Source organism: Phycodurus eques, chromosome 17, assembly GCF_024500275.1.
Source record: "Phycodurus eques isolate BA_2022a chromosome 17, UOR_Pequ_1.1, whole genome shotgun sequence".
Taxonomy (NCBI): Eukaryota; Metazoa; Chordata; class Actinopteri; order Syngnathiformes; family Syngnathidae; genus Phycodurus; species Phycodurus eques.
The window spans coordinates 4853117-4875923 of NC_084541.1; the positions used below are offsets into that span (position 1 = coordinate 4853117).

At 44.3% G+C, this 22807-nt stretch overlaps 1 protein-coding gene across 1 annotated transcript in view; it reads left to right on the forward strand.

The window, feature by feature from the left end:
* Positions 1–829: 829 nt before the first annotated feature.
* The window catches only part of jhy (junctional cadherin complex regulator), a 52016-nt gene continuing 30038 nt past the window's right edge, over positions 830–22807 (forward strand). The window contains exons 1-2 of the mRNA XM_061703204.1: positions 830–1152; positions 21925–22651. Of these exons, the coding sequence (XP_061559188.1) occupies positions 854–1152; positions 21925–22651 (1026 nt within the window). The 5' untranslated portion in view covers positions 830–853. The remainder of the gene's footprint in view (positions 1153–21924; positions 22652–22807) is intronic.

A 22807-nucleotide genomic window follows, 5' to 3' on the forward strand; every position in this document is an offset into this window, starting at 1 on the left:
CTATTCCTTGGTCTTTAAAAAGTAAAAAAAAAAAGAAAATCTGATGAAACCCTCGAAAAGTACAAGCACCCAACTACTGAATATACACTCAGGGTTGGAAGGGTTACTTTAAAAATGTATTCTGATATAGTTACTAGTTTAAAGACGTCGTTAGTAATGTAATCCAAGTACCACAATATTAAAGTAATTTAACTATTACTTTGGATTACTCTTAAAACCAAATATGACAAATTTAATATTAAAAACAAAACTAAACTATATATTAACATACTATAAATGCAATCCATTTAGCATTTTAGAAGTGTCTCATGTTTCGTGACTACATCGTGCATTTTTGCGGCTGTGGCTAGCTCGCTAGCATGGCTAAATACGGTTCAGAGGTGCTCCTATAAATCACTAATCATCGCCTCCATGGCAGCTTTGTCGCCAGATTATTATGTTCAAAAACGCATCCAAGATGGCAGCACGGAACATTCTCAGAGTAAACGAGATTGTGTCACACGTGTGGTTCTAAACCGTCTTTAGCCACGCTAGCTCGCGTCACTAGTCATCGCCTCCATGGTGGTTTCTGCAGGCAACCTTTACAAAAAAAATGCATTCTTCTTCTTCTTCTTCTTCTCTTCCTCCTCATCCCCCATCCTCCTCCATTCATTGTGTAATATCTATCCATCCATTTTCAACACCGCTTATCCTGGTTAGGGTCGCGGGGCGCTGGAGCCTATCCCAGCTGACTACAGGCGAAAGGCGGACCCTGAACTGGCCTCCAGTCAGTCGCAGGGCACACATTTTGTAATATGAATCTTTTTCTTTGTAGGGCTTGACAGCTCAGGCAGACTTTGACCTAAACTCAAATATGGATGACAGAGCTATGCCTCCCAATCAGAGAACAGCTGTTCTGACTGATCAGTGGGATTCTCTGCAGACAGACACGGAGCGCTTGGCCCAGGAGAGAGTCTGCAAACAGCAGCTACGAATACATACTGGTGAATACATACTGCGTGGTGGAAAGATGAATGACAGTTTACAGAGAGGAAATTGTGAGGTTGCAGATGCAAACGATGATCCAAGTGAAGATGACACGGTTTCGGACAGCATTAAAGTCTCAGCACATTCTCACAGAATGAGGGAACCTGGAAGTGACACTCGCAAAAGGTATTTTTTGCACTCGAATGAGAAAAAAATTCTCATACCACGTACGGGAGATGTTAATTGTTATGAGTGAATTTGTGACGCTGTTCAACACTGGGCCTCAAATACACCATATTTTGTCTCATTACTGTGATGTAGTGCTGTGAAAAAAGTATTTGCCTCCTTTTCAAAAGAATTTTCTTTGCACAGCTTCTCCACTTTACTGTTCAAGATCAAGTTTTTAAAGTTTGGTGATTTTATTTATTAAAGAAAAACAAAATATTCAAAACTACCCGGCGCTGTGTGGAAAAAGTAATTCTAAACCTAATGAATCGTTGGGCCACCCTCAGCAGCAACAACTGAAATTAAACGTTTCAATGACTGGCAATGAGTCTTTTACATCTCTGGAGCTATTTTGGTCCACTTTTCCTTGCATAATTGTTTTAATTCAACAACTTTTGTGGTCATGCCACAGCATTTCAATCTGATATAAGTACGGACTTTCACTAGGTCTCTCCAAAACATTAATTTTGTTTTTTTAAGCCAGGGGTGTCCAAAATACTGTGCGGCCCGCCGTCCATTTTTTTTGTGGTCCGCGGAATGTACGAAAAATATCATTAAACACTGCTGCAATCCTAATTTTCCCAGGTTTGATATACCGCCATGTGCAGAATTCTCTGGTTTTCCACTGAAGGACTGGAGAATTCACCGTGCATGGGCGCGTTTGCTTAAAGTGGAATGAACGAGGGGGATCTCCCTTGTCTCTTTGTCTCGGTGGTGGCGCTAGCGTACACACACACAAGAAACAAAAGGATGATTGCAATTTGCTACGCGAAATGTGACAGACCTGTGGGCAAATATTTCGGCTTCAAAGCGAATAGAAAGGTTTAGTCCACAGTATGCCGATTTTTTCGTGTCCTGACAGTCAGTGCCTCATTAGCATTGGCTTAATTTATGGAGGGACACGGGGAACATGTCCCCTGCACTTTTTCAGGGGGCTGTTTTTGTCCCCTGCAATTTTTTACCATCCAAAAGAAATGTTACATGAGAATAAATGGAGACACGACAAGCATTAGACAGAAAAGCACTATGCAGAAAATGCCCGTCAATTACAGCAGCATTGGTTTTCTAGGAGGCTACTGTTATTGAAGTAAGATGAACTTTCCCCCTGCCCGCCAAATACATTGCGCAGGTGCATCGAGGACGTAGCAGAACACTGTGTGCGTATGTACCGAAGATAGAAAGAATGCAGCCTCCTCCTAAATGAGGCAAGTTTTTCCATCAGTGTTTGAAAATCACCAATATGTTCATGAGACAGCTACCAGCACCCCGTGAAGTTACACAGTCCCGAGTCCGACACTGTGACAGTGACAGGTGGAGGAGCAAAGACCAGTAACAGAAGACAGAGGTAGGAGACAGAGTGAGGTTGGGTCTGCAAATGCAAGCTGAAAAAATAAGTTATTGCTCAAAAGTCAGTTCATGAACAGGCACTCACAGTAAGGACGACAGTCCCCTCCAAAAGTATTGGAATGGCAAGGTCAATTCCTTTGTTTTTGTTGTATAGTGAATAGATTTGGGCTTCAGATCAAAAGATACATATGTGACAAAAGTTCAGAACTCCAGCTTTTATTTCATGGTATTTACATCTAGATATGTTAACTCAGGATATCACACCTTTTGTTGGAAGCCACCCACTTTTCAAGTGAGCAAAGGTATTGGAACAGACATGATTAAATTAACTTAAAGTTAATAACATTTAATAGTTGGTATTTATTTAATATTAACTTGCAATAACTTTATCAAGCCTGCGAACCATTGACTTCACCAGACTGTTGCATTCTTCATTTTAAATACTTTTCCGGACCTTTACTACAGCCTTTTTCAGTTCTTGTTTTGTTTCTGGGGGTTTCTCCCTTAAGTCTACTCTTCAGGAGGTAAAATGCATGCTCTATTAGGTTAAGGTCCGGTGATTGACGTGGGCTTAAGAACTTCCACTTTTCCCCCTGATGAAGTCCTTTGTTGTATTGGCAGTGTGTTTTGGGTCATTGTCATGTTGCATGATGAAACTTCTCCCAATTATTTTGGATACATTTGTCTGTAAATTCATTCATTCACTTTCCAAACTGCTCCTCACTCGGGTCTCACTGGAGCCTATGCCAGCTATATTTGGGCGAAAGGCGTGGTACACACTGAACTGGCTGGCGAAGCCAACCGCAGGGCACATACAGTGGCTGAAATAAGTATTTAACACGTCACTTTTTCTCACAAATATATTTCCAAAGGTGCTATTGACATGATTGCCTTTTTGCACCTCCCTTTCTTCATGTGTTACATTACACATTTACATTATTACACATATTTCATTTATTATCTTATTTGTTCTACTTTCTTTGTGTATGTGGATTACTTTGGTTGTTCCCAACATGTGGTGAAAATTTCATGTCAATGGCGCTTTTGGAAATGCATTTAGTGAGAATTTGTTTTTTAAATAATTGTTTCAGCCACTGTATAAACAAACAACCATTCACACTCACATTCACACCTACAGGCAATTTTGACTCATCAACCTACCATGCATGTTTTTGGGATGTGGAAGGATACTGGAGTACCTGGAGAAAACCCACGCAGGCATGGGGAGAACGTGCAAACTCCACACAGGCGAGGCCGGATTTGAACCCAGGTCCTCAGAACTGTGAGGCAGATGTGCTAATGAGTCGCCCACCATGCTTTGTCTGTAAATTGCCAGACAAAATGGTTTTGTAGACTTGAGAATTCATTCTGCTGCTACTATCATGAGTTACATCATCAATGAAGACGAGTGAGCCCGTTCCAGAAGCAAGCCTAAGCCATGACATTAACTCCACCATGCTTCACAGATGAGCTTGTGTGTTTTGGATCATAAGCAGATTCTTTATTTCTCCTTACTTTGGCCTTTCCATCACTTTGGTAGAGATTAACCTTGGTCTCATCAGTCCCTAAAACTTTGTTCCAAAACTTTTGTCGCTCATCTATGTACTTCTTTGCAAAATCTAATCTGGCCTTCCGTTTCTTTTTGCTGATGAGTGGTTTGCATCTTGTGGTATGGCCTGTATATTTCTTCTCTGGCTTCTTCGAACATTGGATTGTGATACCTTCACCCCTGCCCTGTGGAGGTTGGCAGTGATGTCACTGACTGTTGTGTTTGGGTGTTTCTTCACAGCTCTCGCAATGTTTCTGTCATCAACTGCTGTTGATACCCTTGGCTGACCTGTTCGATGTCTGTTGCTCAGTGCATCAGTAGTTTCTTTCTTTTTCAGGACATTCCAAATTGTTGTTGTTTGATTATACTGATTGGACTTGATTAGGAAAACCATACAGTGGTCTCTATAAGACCTTACAGTTAACAGTGCATGTCTGAGCAAATGAGAATCATGAGGTCAAAGGAACTGCCTGAAGAGCTCAGAGACAGAATTGTGGCAAGGCACAGATCTGGCCAAGATTACAAAAAAAATTCTGCTGCACTTAAGGTTCCTAAGAGCACAGTTGGCTCCATAATCCTTAAATGGAAGACGTTTGGGACGACCAGAACCTAGTGCAAGCCACATGAAAGCCCGCATGAAGTTTGCTAAAAAACACCTGAAGGACTCCAAGATGGTGAGAAATAAGATTTTCTGGTCTAATGAGACTAAGAGAGAATTTCTTGGCCTTAATTCTAAGTGGTATGTGTGGAGAAAACCAGGCACTGCTCATCACCTGTCCAATACAGTCCCAACAGTGAAGCATGGTGTGGCAGCATCATGCTGTGGGGGTGTTTTTCAGCTGCAGGGATAGGACGAGTGGTTGCAATCGAAGGAAAGATGAATGCGGCCAAGTACAGAGATACCCTTGACGAAAACCTTCTCCAGAGTGCTCAGGACCTCCGACTGGGACGAAGGTTCACGTTCCAACAAGACAATGACCCTAAGCACACAGCTAAAATCAGAATCAGAATCAGAATCATCTTTATTTGCCAAGTATGTCCAAAACACACCAGGAATTTGTCTCCGGTAGTTGGAGCCGCTCTAGTACAACAGACAGTCAATTTACAGAACACTTTGGAGACATAAAGACATTGACAAAAAACAATTGTGCAAAAAGATGCAGAGACAACTACAGTGAGTGCACGAGTAATACATAACGGAGTGGCTTCAGAACAACTCCATGACTGTTCTTGAATTGCCCAGCCATAGCCCTGACTTAAAACCAAGTGAGCATCTCTGGAGAGACCTATAAATGGCTCTCCACCAACGTTCACCATCCAACCCGACAGAACTGGAGAGGATGTGCAAGGAGGAATGGCAGAGGATCCCAAAATCCAGTTGTGAAAAACTTGTTGCATCATTCCCAAAATGATGGCTGTATTAGCTCAAAAGGGTGCTTCTCCTAAATACTCTCCTAAGTAAGGGTCTGAATACTTATGGCTGTGTGATATTTCAGTTTGTCTTTTTTAATACATTTGCAAAAAAATTCAACAATTCCATTTTTTTCTGTCAATATGGTGTGCTGTGTATACAATAATGAGGAAAAGAAATTACTTAAATTATTTTAGCAAATGGCTGCAATGTAACAAAGAGTGAAAACCTTTAAGGGGGTCTGAATACTTTCCGTACCCACTGTACATGGCCACCATTTTGGGAAGGTCATCGTTACCATGAAGGCAACAACAGATATGCAAATAGTGCAGCGTGGCGAGACAACTGCAGTGAGTGCACAAGTCATGTATAATTGGCCCCACAGAAGTGTGACAACGAACCCAAGTCAAAAAATTGCCAGCATGTTGTAATGGAATGATAGGTTACGTGTTTAAGAAGTTGATTGCAAGAGGGAAGAAGCTGTTGGAATGTCTGCTAGTTCTAATTTGCATTGATCGGTAGCGCCTACCTGAGGGAAGGAGCTGGAAGAGCTGGTGACCGGGATGGTTCCGGGAGGGTCAGAGAGGATTTTGCACGCTCTTGTCTTAGCCCTTTCAGAAGTTTTGATTGTCTTGATTTTACTATTTGAGTCACATTATTGTCAAGTAACAGTGCTCTTACTTGAGTACAATGTTTGGCTACTCTACCCATGTCTGGAGCAGACATCCTCTCTTCCTACTCTTACGTTTTAGCAAAAGTTTTGCTCATCAGCCAGTGTCGTATTTGTTGCAATGGGCCCGGTTGTTTAAAACTCAGTTATTTTTTAACCACTGGTTAAGTAGACTTAACCGACCGTTAACTTTAACGGCACTGTTATCTTTTTGTCCAAAACTCTGTTAACTTTAACCGGCTGTTAACTTCACGTTAAAGTTAACATTTTAACGGTGGGGTTAACTCTCAAGATGGCGTTCGCGGCTAACGATTCAGCTTCAAACTTGGTATGTATCATCTCAAGACATGGGACATTAAAAGTTGGCAAAATAACATATATTTAATAGATTTAGTCAATAAATAAGACATGACTGTGATCTATTTGGACATTTGAACAATCTTACATAATGAAGTCAAAAACAAATATTGAAAATAGATAAACACGTCTGCATGAAGTACCCGTAAAATGTCTATATTTTCCTTGTCCACGGTAACTGGAATAACATTCTAAAATTTTATTCAATTAGATATAATAATGTAGGTTAAAATAGGCTGTCACGGTGGGTGACTGGTTAGCACATCTGCCTCACAGTTCTGGGGACCAGAGTTCAAATCCCGGCCCCGCCTGGGTGGAGTTTGCATGTTCTTCCCGTGCCTGGGTGGGTTTTCTCCGGGCACTCCGGTTTCCTCCCACATCCCAAAAACATGCAAAGTAGGTTAATTGAAGACTCTAAATTGCTCATAGGTGTGCATGTGAGTGCCAATAGTTGTTTGTTTCTGTTACCTACGATTGGCTGGCGACCGGTTCAGGGTGTACCCCGCCTCCCGCCCGAAGATAGCTGGGATAGGCTCCAGCAGCCTGCGACCCTAGTGAGGATATGTGGTGTAGAAAATAGATGGATGGATGTTAAAATAGATAGAACAAGACAAAATAATTAACTCATGGATTTATTAAGAATAGTTGATGATGTCCCACAAGACGCAGTCTCTCCAGCGTGTCCTGGGTCGTCCCCGGGGTCTCCTTCCGGTGGGACGTGCCCGGAACACCTCAGCAGGGACACGTCCAGGAGGTATACGAATCAGATGCCATAGCCACCTCATCTGGCTCCTCTCGATGTGGAGGAGCAGCGGCTCTACTCTGAGCTCCTCCCGGATGACCGAGCTTCTCACCCTATCTTTAAGGGAGAGCCCGGACACCCTGCGGAGGAAACTCATTTCGGCTGCTTGTATCCGGGATCTAGTTCTTTCAGTCATGACCCACAGCTCGTGACCATAGGTGAGGGTAGGACTGTAAATCGACCGGTAAATTGAGAGCTTCGCTTTTCGACTTAGCTCCTTCCGACACCAATCCGGCTGTCGATCTCGCGTTCCATTCTTCCCTCATTCGTGAACAAGACCCAATATACTTGAACTCCTCCACTTGGGGCAGGATCTCATCACCGACGTGGAGAGGGCACGTCACCCTTTTCCAACTGAGGACCATGGTCTCAGATTTGGAGGTGCTGATTCTCATCCCAGCCGCTTCACACACAGCTGGGAACCCCTCCAGTGAGAGTTGGAGATCACGGCTTGATGAAGCCCACAGAACCACATCATTTGCAAAAAGCAGAGATGCAATTCTGAGGCCACCAAACTGCACCCCCTCTACGGCTCGGCTGCGTCGATAAATTCTGTCCATAAAAGTTATGACCAGAATCGGTGACAAAGGGCAGCCTTGGCGCAGTCCAACCTTCACCGGAAACGTGTTCGTCTTACTGCCGGCAATGCGGAACAAACTCTGACACCGGTCGTATAGGGACAGCCCGTATCAGGTACTTACGAAGCACCCCCCCACAGGACTCCCTGAGGGACAAGGTCGAACGCCCCAGTCTGCCAATCCAGAGGCACTGTCCCCGATGTCCACACAACGTTGCAGAGGCGTGTCAACCAGGACAGCTCCACAACATCCAGAGCCTTTAGGAACTCCAGGCGAATCTCAACCACCCCCAGGGCCTTGCCACCGAGGAGCTTTTTAACCACCTCTGTGACCTCAACCCCAGAGATAGGAGAGCCCGCCTCAGAGAACCCAGACTCTGCTTCCTCATGGGAAGGCGTGTCGGTGGAATTGAAGAGGTCTTCAAAGTATTCTCCCCATCGATTCACAACGTCTCGAGTCGAGGTCAGCAGTGCTTCATCCCCACTATACACTGTGTTGATGGTGCACTGCTTCCTCCTAATGAGACGTCGGATGATGGACCAGAATTCCCTCGAAGCCGTCCGGAAGTCTTTCTCCATGGCCTCACCGAACTCCTATGCCCTAGTTTTTGCTTCAGGGACCACCAAAGCTGCATTCCGCTTGGCCAGCCGGTACCCATCAGCTGCCTCAGGAGTGTCACAGGCCAAAAAGGCCCCATAGGACTCCTTCTGCTTGACGGCATCCCTCACCGTTGGTGTCCACCAACGAGTTCGGGGATTGTTGCCACGACAGGCACCGACCACCTTACGGCCACAGCTCCTGTCGGCCCCCTGAGCAATGGAGCCGCGGAATATGGTCCACTCGGACTCGATATTCCTGCCTCCCCCGGAACATGAGCAAAGTTCTATCGGAAGTGGGAGTTTAAACTCCTTTTGACAGGATCCTGACCACCATCCGAGCCAACTCACCACCAGGTCGTGATCAGTTGACATCTCCGCCCCTCTCTTCACCCGAGTGTCCAAGACCTGCGGCCGCAAGTCCAATGACATGACCACAAAGTCGATCATCGAACTGTGACCTAGGGTGTCCTGGTGCCAAGTGCAAATGTGGACACCCTTATGCTTGAACATGGTGTTCGGCATTGAAGTCCTCCAGCAAAACGATGGAGTCCCCAGCGGGAGCGCTCTCCAGCACCCCCTCTAAGGACTCCAAAAAGGAGTACTCTGAACTGAAGTTTGGTGCATAGGCACAAACAATAGTCAGGACTCGTCCCCCCACCTGGTGGTGGAGGGAGGCTACCCTCTTATCCACCGGGGTGAACCCCAACGTACAGGCACCGAGCCGGGGGACAATAAGTATGCCCACACCTGCTTGGCGCCTCTCACTGTGGGCAACTCCAGAGTGGAATAGAGTCCAACCCCTCTCGAGAGGAGTGGTACCAGAGCCCAAACTGTGTGTGGAGCCCTGAGCCCGACTATATCTAGTCGGAACTTCTCGACCTCAGACACCAGCTCGGGCTCCTTCCCTGCCAGAGAGGTGACCTTCCACATCCCTAAAGCCAGCTTCTGTAGCCAGGGATCGGATCGCCAAGGTCCCTGCCTTCTGCCACCGCTCAGGGCACACTGCACCCGACCACTATGGCCCCTCCCACAGGAGGTGAGCTCATGGGAAAATTAAACATGGGGTATGATAATTATTGCTTGATATGAAGTCAATGAATCTTCTAATGTAATGTAGGTGATGCACCTTCTCTGTATTAAATCTTAAGTACAAAACAGAGAGCTGTACGTTTTTGGAACATTAATATACCGATAGATTCAGTGAATTTAATTTCCATATGATACCTATTATCATGATAGACAAGCCATAATTGTTCCTGTAGACTATGTTACAGTGTACAAAACAATAATAAGTTTATGGTTGTTTAATCTTACAGGAAAGTTCACCAACATTTGTGCAAAATACTCATGACAGTTTTTTCGCTAAACCGGAAGTCAACAAAATGAGGAATTGTGGGATATATAGGCACTGACCAGTGAACTCAACCACACGGTTAACTTTGACGGTGCCATTAACTAACGACGTTACTAACCATGTTTTGAACAACGCATATTTAACGGTCCGTTAGCTAACGGCGGGTTAAGAAGTTAACCAGTGGTTTTGAACAACCGGGCCCTGGTCTTTTATATTTTTGCATTGAGGTGCTGCGGGTTGTGACCCTGGTTGTGGTCCCAACGGAACCGCGAAGCACACTTAACATCGGCGACAAGAGCTGATCCGTTAGTACATCTTGTATTAATTACGAAACGCGCCTACAATTATCTAATTAGTTTACGGATGTTAATGTTAAATGTATTAAGCGACGGAGCAATGTTAGAGATTATGCAACAACACAGAATGAACTAACTTCAAATTCAGAAATGGCCAATAAAAACAGAAAAATACTGTGCTTAGTATTTTCCTGGAGGATGCATTTGGGATTAGCCTTTGAAGTTGGTAATAGTGAAAAATGAAGTGAAACAGACTGATTTTAGTCAATTATTTTCAGAATGAGAGTGCTTAAAGAGGAGGATGCTATTCATGTGGCACCGCTTGAAGCAGGCATCAGGTGCAGTTGGAGATGGGCCTGGCTCAAATTGGAGGCCAGAACAAAATAGCAAAGAAATGAGGCAAATTTAATTTTCATCTTAAATTTGAACAACAACATGTACTTGAGCGGTGTAAATAAATGTTTTTCTGCGTGAAGATTTTTTTTTATTTTGCTTAATTGTACTCTTCAGCTTTGCAAACTTACTGTAATTAAATTACTTTATTGCAATTAAATCCATCCATCCATTTTCTGAGCCGCTTCTCTTCACTAGGGTCGCGGGTGTGCTGGATCCTATCCCAGCTATCATCAGGCAGGAGATGGGGTACACCCTGAACTGGTTGCCAGCCAATCGCAGGGCACATATAAACAAACAACCATTTGCACTCACATTCACACCTACGGGCAATTTAGAGTTGTCAATTTACCTACCACGCATGTTTTTGGGATGTGGGAGGAAACCGGAGTGCCCGGAGAAAACCCACGCAGGCACGGGGAGAACATGCAAACTCCACACAGGCGGGGTCGGGGATTGAACCCCGGAACTCAGAACTGTGAGGCAGACGCTCTAACCAGTCGCTCACCGTGCAGCCTGATTGTGACCAAATAATTCTATTTATGACTCGTCTGTACAGAGAAAGGACTTCCAAAAGGCCTCTGACTTGTCTAAGTACTCTCTGGCAAAGTTGAAAAGGGCACATTTGTCCTTTGTTGAGAGCAGATGCTTCCTTCTTGAAATGCTCAAATCAATGTCATGGCTATTCAATTTTCAGCACGTAGTAGATGCATGCACTTTTATCTGCGATGCCACCGGAGAGATCTGCAACTCTCTAGAGGTGATGTCTGGGTCAGCCTTTACCCTTTTATTTATGGTGTTTCTGAGTGATAGTTTTGATGGGCATCCAATTTTGGCAGAGTTGCTGTCATGCTGAAGACCGTCCATTTGTAACTTATTTGTTTGACAGTGGATGGATGGTGCTGGAACCAGGGGTTTTCTTGCTTACGCTCTGAACATGCACACGCACGTGCACACACACACGTACACACATGCACAACTCCCCACACTGCCTTCTAATTTGTAAATGTCTTTACATGCCTTGGTACTCAGACTTTGACGACAATGCACGTCTCTTAATCTTTGATATTCGTAGATTTAATTTATACTTTTATATTGTTTAATACTATAGTTTTATTTAGCTGCTTTATACTGATCTTTATTATTTATACCATCTTTTGTAGCACTGTAGGCCCTTGAGTACCATAATTTTAAACCTCTGTATGTGGTACGCGTATTGTAGACTTGACAATAAAAGTACATTGTACCTTTCATCTCTCTATTAATTAGTGCAGGCCAAACCCTTTCCCAAGGATGTCTTATTTCATTTGTTTTCTTAAATGATTTGATAAGCACTCAAATGTTTAGCCTGTGCCTTCTCCTCACTAGGGTCACGGGTGTGCTGGAGCCCATTCCAGCTAACATCGGGCAGGAGGCAGGGTACACCCTCAACTGGTTGCCAGCCAATCGCAGGGCAGATACAAACAAACAACCATTCACACTCACATTCACACCTACAGACAATTTAGAGTCGTCAATTAACCAAGCATGCATGTTTTTGGGATGTGGGAGGAAACCGGAGTGCGCGGAGAAAACCCACGCAGGCACGGGGAGAACATGCAAACTCCACACAGGCGGGGCCGGGGATTGAAACCCGGTCCTCAGAACTGTGAGGCAGACGCTCTAACCAGTCATCCACCGTGCCACTGGAATTAAATCACTTTAATAAATACTGTTAATGACATGCTTACTCTAACTTTCTCACTGTCCCGGCCGGCTATCTGAACAGGTGTTGTCCAGAGTTTGCGTCTGTTTGGCTTTTCCTTTTGCTTTGCTTGAATGTGGCATGCTCCTCCTTGTGTACATTCTTCAGGTGCCCGATTAAATTTGTTGTGTTGAAGCATTTCGCTGACATTCCCCACAACATACTTCAGTTGTGCACAGACTGCAAATAACTTAAGTGTTGTTTGTCTGAGATAAAATAAAAGAGACAAAATAGTCCCACACCGATGATGTGTTTTTTAACCGACAAGATTGAAAAAAACTTTATTGGCCGTCAGATAGTTACAGTACTGCGCCACAAGACACGTGACAAGGCCAACAATAAACTAGATTTTGGATTCATACGCAACGGCGACGCGGAGTTTAATGTCTTGTGCGGAGACAGTCGATGATGTCACTGATCGGATTGGTGAATTATGACATGAAAGCCGATCAGCATAAAATGCTAATTATCGGCCGATACCGATCACACCGATCAGATCGGCGTAAAGTCTAATGGATGTACTCTTCAGAGTCTTCCAGACTCTGAAGAGTACAGATTTTATGTTAAAATTTAAAAAATTCTCTGCGGGGGCCTGGGGGATTATTTTTTTTGTCACCTTTTTCGTGCCTTTGGTGTTTGAATGTCTGAATATATATATTTAGTTGATTAAATTTTAAATGGTTAACCTAATTAACCCATAATGACCAACAAAATACACTAGCATAGTTAGCCCCAGTGTTCATAAAAAAAAAAAGGCGGCGTAGGTTTTATTCCTAAAAAGTATATTTAATATTATGCACAGTTGGAGCATTAACACGGTGCTTAAATATAGAAAATAAAAAACTGTTCTTACTTATTCAAATCAAATGTCTTGCACATAAAATTAAAAATTGTCCCAAAATAAATGTTTGAAAAACATTCCTAAATGATTAAATGCAAAATTATTTTATTTAAAAGTTAAATACAAATAAATTGTACTTAACAAAAGCACTAAAGTGGAATTTTTCCAAAGCTGAAACCGTAACAATATAAGCAGTTTGAACATTTAATTGGGATTCTTTCATGTACCACTAGAGGGAGCCGCACCATACCATGGGAATGGGGGGTGGTGATCGGGTGCCCGTGACCCTCCCTTTGGGACTGGTCGGGGTGCTTCGGTTGGGCTGGGGACTCCCCTGGGTCCTGGGTTGCGTCTCCCTGGTTGGGTCCGCTGCTGGAGCTGGATGGGCTCGCTGGCTTGGGCCCCCCTTGTGGGTGGAGGGGGCCCTTCCTCAATGTGCTTTGAGTTTAGTAGATGATTAGTGTGTGACACTCCGTTTAAAACATTTATGGCCTGCAAAATTTGGGCTGCATTCTTCACAGTATTCTAATTTTTTGAATTCCTGATTTCGTGGGTTTTATGAGCTGGAAGCCCAAATTATGTAAAAATAAACAAATAAATACTTGAAATTGTTTAAATTGGGGGCTCTGAATCTATAATCTATGAAAGTTTAACTTTTTGAATGGAATTATGGAAATAAACCTTTTCGTGATATTAAATTTTTTGGAAAGGGCCTCTATAACACAGTTCAGAGGCATTTGTAGTTGATAGAATTAATTAAATGAGCATTGGAAGCGACGGAAAATATGAGCCATTATGTCAGAGTAACATCACAAGGGGGCCTGGCCAGTGGTGGGTCCATAAAATGTCAGAGGATCCATCAATTTACGTTACATTTGGCAGAAGCAAAGAAAAATATACACACGTGAATAAAATTGTTGGAACTGCTCTGTTAATGAAAGAAAGCCCCACAGTAGTCATAGAAATAACTTGAATCTGACAAAAGTAATTGTAAATATAATTAAAATTAACCAATGAAAATCAGACATTGCTTTTGAATTGTGGTTCAACAGAATTATTTTAAAAAACAAACTCATGAAACAGGCCTGGACAGAAAATGATGGTACCACTAGAAAAGCTTGAAAATAATTTGACCATAGGGACATGTTCAAACAGTGTGTTCTCTAATTAATATCACAGGCATCTTCAAACTTGTAATCAGTCAGTCGACCTCTTTGAAGGGTGACAAGTAATCGCTGTACTGTTTGGTGACATGGTGTGTACCAGACTAAACATGGACCAGAGGAAGCAAAGGTGAGGGTTGTCTCATTAGAGTTGAAAGGAAATTAGAGACAAGGACATTAAAGATAAAGGCAATAGGACCATTTCCAAGCAGCTTGATGTTCCTGTGACGACAGTTGCACATATTCAGAAATTGAAGATCCATGGGACTGTAGCCAACCTCCCTTGCTGCAGGAGGAAAAATGATGACAAATTGATGAGACAGATAATACGAATGGTAACAAAAGAGCCCAGAACAACCTCCAAAGAAGTTAAAGGTGAACTCCAAGGTCAAGCTACATCAGTGTCATATGTCATATTTATATATATGTCATATGTGTGTGCGTGTGTGTGCGTGTCAGAACCGGGTTCAATCCCCGGCCCCGCCTGTGTGGAGTTTGCATGTTCTCACCGTGCCTGCGTGGGTTTTCTCCGGGCACTCCGGTTTCCTCCCACATCCCAAAAACATGCATGAATTGGACACTCTAAATTGCCCGTAGGTGTGAATGTGAGTGTGAATGGTTGTTTGTTTGTATGTGCCCTGCGATTGGCTGGCAACCAGTCCAGGGTGTACCCCGCCTCCTGCCCGATGATAGCTGGGATAGGCTCCAGCACGCCCGCGACCCTAGTGAGGAGAAGCGGCTCAGAAAATGGATGGATGGATGGATGGATTTTAACAGATGGCTGCAATATAACAGAGAGTGAAAAATTTAAGGGGTCTGAAAACTTTCCGTACCCACTGTATATTGTAGCCCCTCAATGCCAAACGCGTTGTCATCGTTTTGGGGTTTAACTGTAGGTAAAACGACGTGACTAAATTTGGGCAATCTGCCAACACGCATTGGGCCAGCGTGGCAGATTAGGGCCTATTCCTTCTTCAGGGCAGTACAACAGTAAACACGCCCCACATTCCCCGGAGGCCAAAGAGCCTCTGCCTACGGCAGTGGGCAGACAAGCTTGGCAGCAGAGGGTGCTAAGAATCACCGGGTTAATTATGGCTGCTTATGGACAATGGATTTGGCTATGCTAGACCAGAATACGGTTACTCCTACAAATAGTCAAACCAAAGGACAATCTTTTGAAGTAGCAAGAAAGAGGGGAAAAAAAAAAAAAAGCTGTGACATGGTCATGTGTACCACTATGTTACTTCACCTTTTCTTTTAACAACATTCAATAAAGTTTGGGAACTGAGAACACTAATTGTTGAAGCTTTGTAGGTAGAATTCTTTCCCATTCTTGCTTGATGTACAGCTTCAGCTGTTCAACAGTCCGTGGTCTCTGTTGTTGTATTTTACGCTTCATAATGCACCACAGGCGGCACGGTGGCCGACTGGTTAGAGCGCCAGCCTCACGGTTCTGAGGACCCGGGTGCAATCCCCGGTCCCGCCTGTGTGGAGTTTGCATGTTCTCCCCGTGCCTGTGTGGGTTTTCTCTGGGCACTCTGGTTTCCTCCCACATCCCAAAAACATGCATTAATTGGAGATTCTAAAATTGCCCATAGGTGTGACTGTGAGTGTGAATGGTTGTTTGTTTCTATGTGCCCTGCGATTGACTGGCATCCAGTTCAGGGTGTACCCCGCCTCCTGCCCGATGACAGCTGGGATAGGATCCAGTACGTCTGTGACCCTAGTGAGGAGAAGCGGTTCAGAAAATGGATGGATGGATAATGCGCCACACATTTTCAATGGGAGACAGGTCTGGACTGCAGGCAGGCCAATGTAGTACGCGCACTCTTTTACTACGAAGCCACGCTGTTGTAACACGTGGAGAATGTGGTTTGGCATTGTCATGCTGCAATAAGCAGGGGTGTCCATGAAAAAGATGCTGGGATGGCAGTATATGTTTCTCCAAAACCTGTATGTACATTTCAGCATTAATGGTGCCTTCACAGATGTATAAGTTACCCATGCCATTCGCACTAACACAGCCCCATACCATCACAGAAGCTGGCTTTTAAACTTTGCGTCCATAACAGTCTGGATGGTTCTCTTTCTTTTTGCCCCGGAGGACATGATGTCCACAATTTCCAAAAACAATTTGAAATGTGGACTCGTCGGACCACAGAACACTTTTCCACTTTGCATCAGTCCATCATAGATGAGCTCGGGCCCAGAGAAGCCGGCTGCGTTTCTGGGTGTTGTTGATAAATGGCTTTTGCTTTCCATAGTAGCATTTTAAATTGCACTTACGGATGTAGCGCCGAACTGTATTTACTGACATTGGTTTTCTGAAGTGTTCCTGAGCCCATGTGCTTGTTCGAGAGCCAAACTCGCTGACCCACTTTGTAGTTCGGGGCCGGAGTCCTCCAACGGTCACCAATTTCATAATTTCTCAGCTGGGGTCAGTTTTTTGGAGAGAAAAGCACAAGGATGTAATTTATCATCCTTGAGAGATTTCTGGGAGAGCACTGCTCCTATTCCGGCATCAGACGCATCAACTTCTACCACAAACTGCTGTTTGAGATCTGGCAAAGTAAGGATGGGAATGGAGGTAAAGCTCGATTTAAGTTTCTGAAAAGCTGCCTGACAAAGCGGGTTCCATACAAAAGGTCTGTGTGGCGAGGTAAGATCATGCAAAGGAGAGTCTATGGAACTGAAATTTCTGATGAATTTTCTGTAGAAGTTTGCGAACCCTAAGAACCTTTGTACATCTTTGCGTGACGTGGGAATAGGCCAATTAATAACGGGATCGACTTTGCAAGGGTCCATTTTGACTTCACCTTGAGCCAGGACGAAACCCAGAAAAGAAACGGACGCCTTGTGGAACTCACATTTCTCAGTCTTGACATATAGTTGATTATGCAGTAACCGCTGTAATACAGAGCATACATGAATAATATGAGTCTCCTCATCCGGGGAGAATATCAAAATGTCGTCCAAATAGACAAAAACATACACATTCAACATGTCACGCAGGACATCATTGACAAGGTTTTGGCAAACAGCTGGAGCGTTAGTAAGTCCAAAAGGCATTACCAAATACTCAATGTCCCGTTGGTGTGTTGAATGCTGTTTTCCCATTCATCCCCCTCCCTTATCCTGACTAGACGATACGCATTTCTTAAATCCAGTTTGGTGAAAATCTTGGCTCCCTCCAGGAACTCAAAGGCGGTGGAGATGAGAGGAAGAGGGTACCTGTTTTTTACAGTTATCTCGTTGAGACCCCGGTAATCGATACAGGGTTGCAGGGTCTTGTCCTTCTTGTCCACAAAGAAAAATCCTGCTCCCGCAGGGGATGAAGATGGGCGAGTTATCCCGGCTGCCAGTGCTTCTTCCACGTACTCCTTCATGGCCTTGTGTTCCGGCCCTGAAAGAGAGAACAACCTCCCTCATGGGGGTGTGGTTCCAGGCAGCAAGTCAACAGCACAGTCATAAGGTCTGTGGGGTGGAAGGGATTTGGCCTTGGACTTGGAAAAAACATCTTTACTATCCTGGTAACAGGTGGGCACTTGAGATAAATCAGGATCCCCAGACGGGCTCTGTGGATTGTCATTAAAAACATAGCCCTGAACATCACATGGCGGCTTGAAAAAGTTCCGGGGCGCAATTGCTGCCCCATGACATAACCTGCCCAGAGGACCAGTCAATGTGGGGGTTATGTAATTTCAAGCATGGGTTCCCTAAAATAAGGTCATGATTCATGGCGTCAAAAACATGAAAACTAATGCGTTCCGAGTGAGAATCAGGAAATGTCAATGTGAGTGTGAGTGATCTTGCACATAAAACTGCCGTCTGCAGCATAGGTGTTGCGGTGGCGTTTTATTTGAAAGGTTCTAAGGTGCATACGTCTAACAAGGAGGGAGTTAAGTAAGTTTGCGTCAGAACCAGAGTCAATTAATACAGGTGTATGAATTTCTTGATCAGGAGAGCATAGTGTCACTTTAGGAAGAACCCGTGTTGGGTCTTCCTTCATGAAATTCAGACTCACCTCTCCCGTGCCCTTGCTACCGGCACCGGCAACTTTGACGTGACAGTTGCTCACGGAATGACCCAACTGACCGCAATAGAAGCACCGCGCTTCCCTCAGCCGGCATTGACGTTCCTCAAGGGAGAGACGGAACCTGCCCAGTTGCATGGGTTCATCCGTGGGGAGGCTAGCCAGTGTGTTGAGACCGGAAACAGGGGATCTGCCTTGGTTTGGCTGGTCACCCAGGCTCGTCCTCCAAGTGCGCGGTGGCGCAGCCCTCCGCCGATCTCCATCCAGCTTGCAATCCAAAAGGCTCTTGTCGATTTTTACGGCGAGAGCGATGAGAGTGTCTAAGTCGGTCGGCAGGTCTAGCGGGACTAAATGATCCTTGACGGCGGGCTTGCCTTTTTGTAAGGTGACAAGGGAGCGAGCTGCCTCACGATCTGGTGTGGAAAATTGAAAAATTTGCTCCATAGTCTTTACGAAAAAATCTCACGAATGACACGCGGCGGAATTGCGGCTCCATTCAGCAGTAGCCCTCGCCTCCGCACGACCAGTCAGGTGGGAAATGACAAAAGCGATTTTTGCCCGCTTGGTGGGGAAGGCGGCTGCCTGCAGCTCAAAGTGGAGTACGCACTGAGTGATGAACGGCTTAATGTTCCCAGAATCTCCAGAGAACCTCTCCGGTCGAGAGAGCTGTGGGCAGACAGCAGCGGAGGTGGCAGGTGGCTGCACGGTGACTGCTTCACATGGAAATGTTGGTACCGTGGCGGTATCGGGTGTTGTGCCAACTGGTTCCTTCTCTTGAATCATTTTCATAAGAAGTTCAAACTGTGAGGCCACCTGTCTCATCATATTGTCCTGATGCCTTGACAGTCCCTCTAGATGAAGGTGGAGGGCAGCAGGCTGCTCACCCAGCTTCGAGAGGCGTCGACCCTGCGCTTGAAGGGCTTTGCGCACCGGGTCTGAGTCTGCTGGTTCCATGATATGGCCAGTTCGTTCTGTCATGAACGGAACAGCGGACAGGAGCCAAAATGCACGACTCCAAAACAAATGGACAGTTTCACAAAAGGAAGGTTTAATAAACGAGCAGAGGTCGATACACAGGCAGGCAATCCGAAAAGGCAACAGTATCCAAAAAACGTGAGGCAAAGAGGCAAGGTCAATAATCGGAACAGGGTCTAGTCTTACTATGAGTCGGTGACGTCGAAACAAGGAATGCTGGAACGCGACGACAAGGTACAACGAACTGGCGACGAGAAAGAATGAGACACGAGGTTAAATGCAAGGGGTAATTAGGGTGAACGAGGTACAGGTGGTGAAGATGCTCTCAGGAGCAGGTGTGTGTGAAACAGGGGGAAGACAAAAACCGGAACACACACCCATGACAGTATTTATGTTTAACACAATGTCCCAACTTCATTGGAATTGGGGTTGTATTTAAACATCATATGGATAATAAATGATAAGCCGTCATTCATCACTCAACCGTGAAATGGTGTTTGAGTGGAGCATGGGCCCAATTCAGGAACAAGGAGAATAAAAGCTTTCATTTGAGGTAAATTTGAGTTTTGTTTTGGGGGAATCAAAATAAGTGGTCTCTCGTGGACCAATAACAAATATTACTGTTACTGTAAGGAGAGCTCTCTTTTGAGGGAACTGTGGTCATCATCTGCTATATGTAAATTACAACAGGACTTCTGTTTTCGTACACTTGTTGACTCAAACTTTTGTTTGCTTCAGACACTGAAGGAAGGTTAAAGAAAAAAAAAAAAAAAAAGAAGGAAATTCATTCTCCTGCTGTCATTAACCTGGGGTAAATGTTCATCTGCCACTGAAGTATATTGTTTCAGAGGAAAATGACCTTGGTACATTTACACAAAGGGTTCTATCTCATAGAGGCATGGCAGAGGACACAATCCTATTGCCAACATCATGTTCTCAGCGTCCTTTTCTACCAACTCCTCAAAGCAGATAAGCCTTTTCACACAATGCCACTGCATACTTTATAAACCCAATGCACATTCCTCATTCAAGTGAACGAATCCTATCTAAGCAGCTCCATTCATCTCTGTGCACTACATTTTTTACCTATTTACTCAATTTTGAAAGATAGTGTTTGAGTACAGTCCATGCAACTATATTCTTTCATTGTTACCGTTTTTTGCTATCTTTTGTATGGAGACCTCTGTACCCATGGGCAAATTCAGTATTTTTCCATCACACCCAGCTGCATGTATTAATGCATACTCTTAACTAGTTTGAGTATAACTCATTAGTGAGAGATCCTTTACCCTTTCTGTCTCATTGAAAAGAACAGTCCTACACCTCTGAACTCAACACACGCACACATGTACTCGCTATGATGTTTGTGAAGAATTAAGGCTTCTTTCGCCTTCCCCACCCAGTAAGCACAAAGACCTATCTATGATTAATTTACTAACATCTTTTCATTGCCATTGAGCATTGAGGAAAGCAATTTTGTAGCCCGCTCATAATCTGAAAATTGCCATTTGTGAACCATTCCCTATATAGTACCACTACAATTTACTCTCATTTGTCTCAAGGTGAAAATACAAAACAAACCACCAATACAGGATTGCAATTCCCGTTACCATGTGATCTTAGCTTGAGGACATCATCGCTGTGATAATGATGTTCCAAGTGTGCCTTCTTTTGTTATTATTTATACATGCTCTGACATTTATCATACTGGAAACAGCCAGTGGTTATGGAACTCCATGAATGAGGTTGCTTGTCAATTAGGGGTGATTCTAGAATTGGAGCAAAATGGATGCTCAGCCCCTCAATTCAGTCGCTTTCACGATCAACCTAATTAGTCAGATGGTGCCAGAAGAATTCAGAATTGATAATTTTACTTAAACATAATGCACTTTCTTTTAAGGCTTTGGTCCTGTGGTTAATGAAATCCGAAGCAAAAACTCAATGTTATGATACAGTACATTCCGTATTGTTATTCTCTAGTAGAAAGAAAAATATCACTGATACAAGCAGCCAAAATAAGTTTCCTTCACAGGGTGTCTGGCCTCTCCCTTAGAGACAAGGGTAGAAGCTTGCTCAACTAGATAGGGCTCAAGAGTAGAGCTGCTGCTCCTGCGCATTGAGAGGAGCCAGATGAGGTGGCTCGGGCATCTGATTATCATACCTCCCTGGTGAGGTGTTCTGGGCACATCCTACCGGGAGGAGGCCCTGGGGATGAACCAGCAGGACATGCTGGAGAGACTGTGTCCCAGCTGGACTGGACCTGGACCTGGATCCTCTAGGAAGAGCAGGATGAAGTGGCTGGGGACAGGGAAGTCTGGGCTTCCCCTGCTTAGGCGGCTGCCACTCATGACCCAAACCCGGATAAGTGGAAGAAAATGGATGGATGGATGGACATTCTCTACTAGAGCTGTGGGCTATGATAATGTGACAGTTGAAATCTTATCCAAAAAGATAATGATAATAACTTTGACTCACTGTACATCTGAGTTGAGACACATTAAAGGGAAGGGAAAAGTGAAAGCTAATCACCTCTTGCAAACATGATATAATGGACAGATGGAGAAACAAGTGTTTGGCTATTTGTACTGAGTGTCTTCTTCTGTTTTCCTTTTACCTTATAGCAAACTGGACGCCAGTGATGTCTACTCAGAATTGTGCTGTGACCCAAACTGGAACATCAACAAAAAGGGAGCTGTCATCACCGAGAGTTTAAAGTGCTCTGTCCCGGAACGTCACCACTTTCCAAGGCAAACGTCTGGTCAATCGCAGAAGCCATTTATAAGAGGATATAGATACATAGCGGACACAAGTGCAACACTTATAATGACTCCAAATATTGCGGGCAGTGATTGTAATCAGCCATACCACCTACACCCCCAAGATGACCAGGTTAGCTCAATAACAACCCAACTCTGTCACAGCAATGCTTTGTGTCATAGCTCACCAAAATCCAATTCATCTCGTAGTTGTAGTGCTAGCTCTACCCATCGGCAGTCCAAAGACCAGCTACAAAATAGCTGTGACAATGTGGATAAAAATAGTAAAAGATCTCTTGAGCCGACAGAGCACATGGAGGAAATGCATGAGCACATGGAGGAAATGCATGCTATGTACTTGAAAGAATATCAGACCTACTACCAGAAGGAACTGCAACACATACCTGGAGGATCATTACAAATCTCACCCACAACAGCGAGTTCTCAGACTCCTGGAAAGAAAAAGCGACATACACAAACAGAAGACCTTGTAGAACGTAATAAAATAACACTGGGCCGCAGCACATCTGGTAAAGGATCCTATTTGAATATGCATGCACTTCACCAGAAGAAGCGTCACATTGTGAAAAAGGTATGTATAGACGATAGATCTTTTGAACTCTTATTCAGTTCCATTGCTTCACATAAAAATTGGGCTGCTATAGACCTTTTCACCGTGATGTTACACTTCTGGGTGGACAAAGACGGAGCTTTCCACAAATTCTAGCAGAAAGTCTCCTAAAAGTAA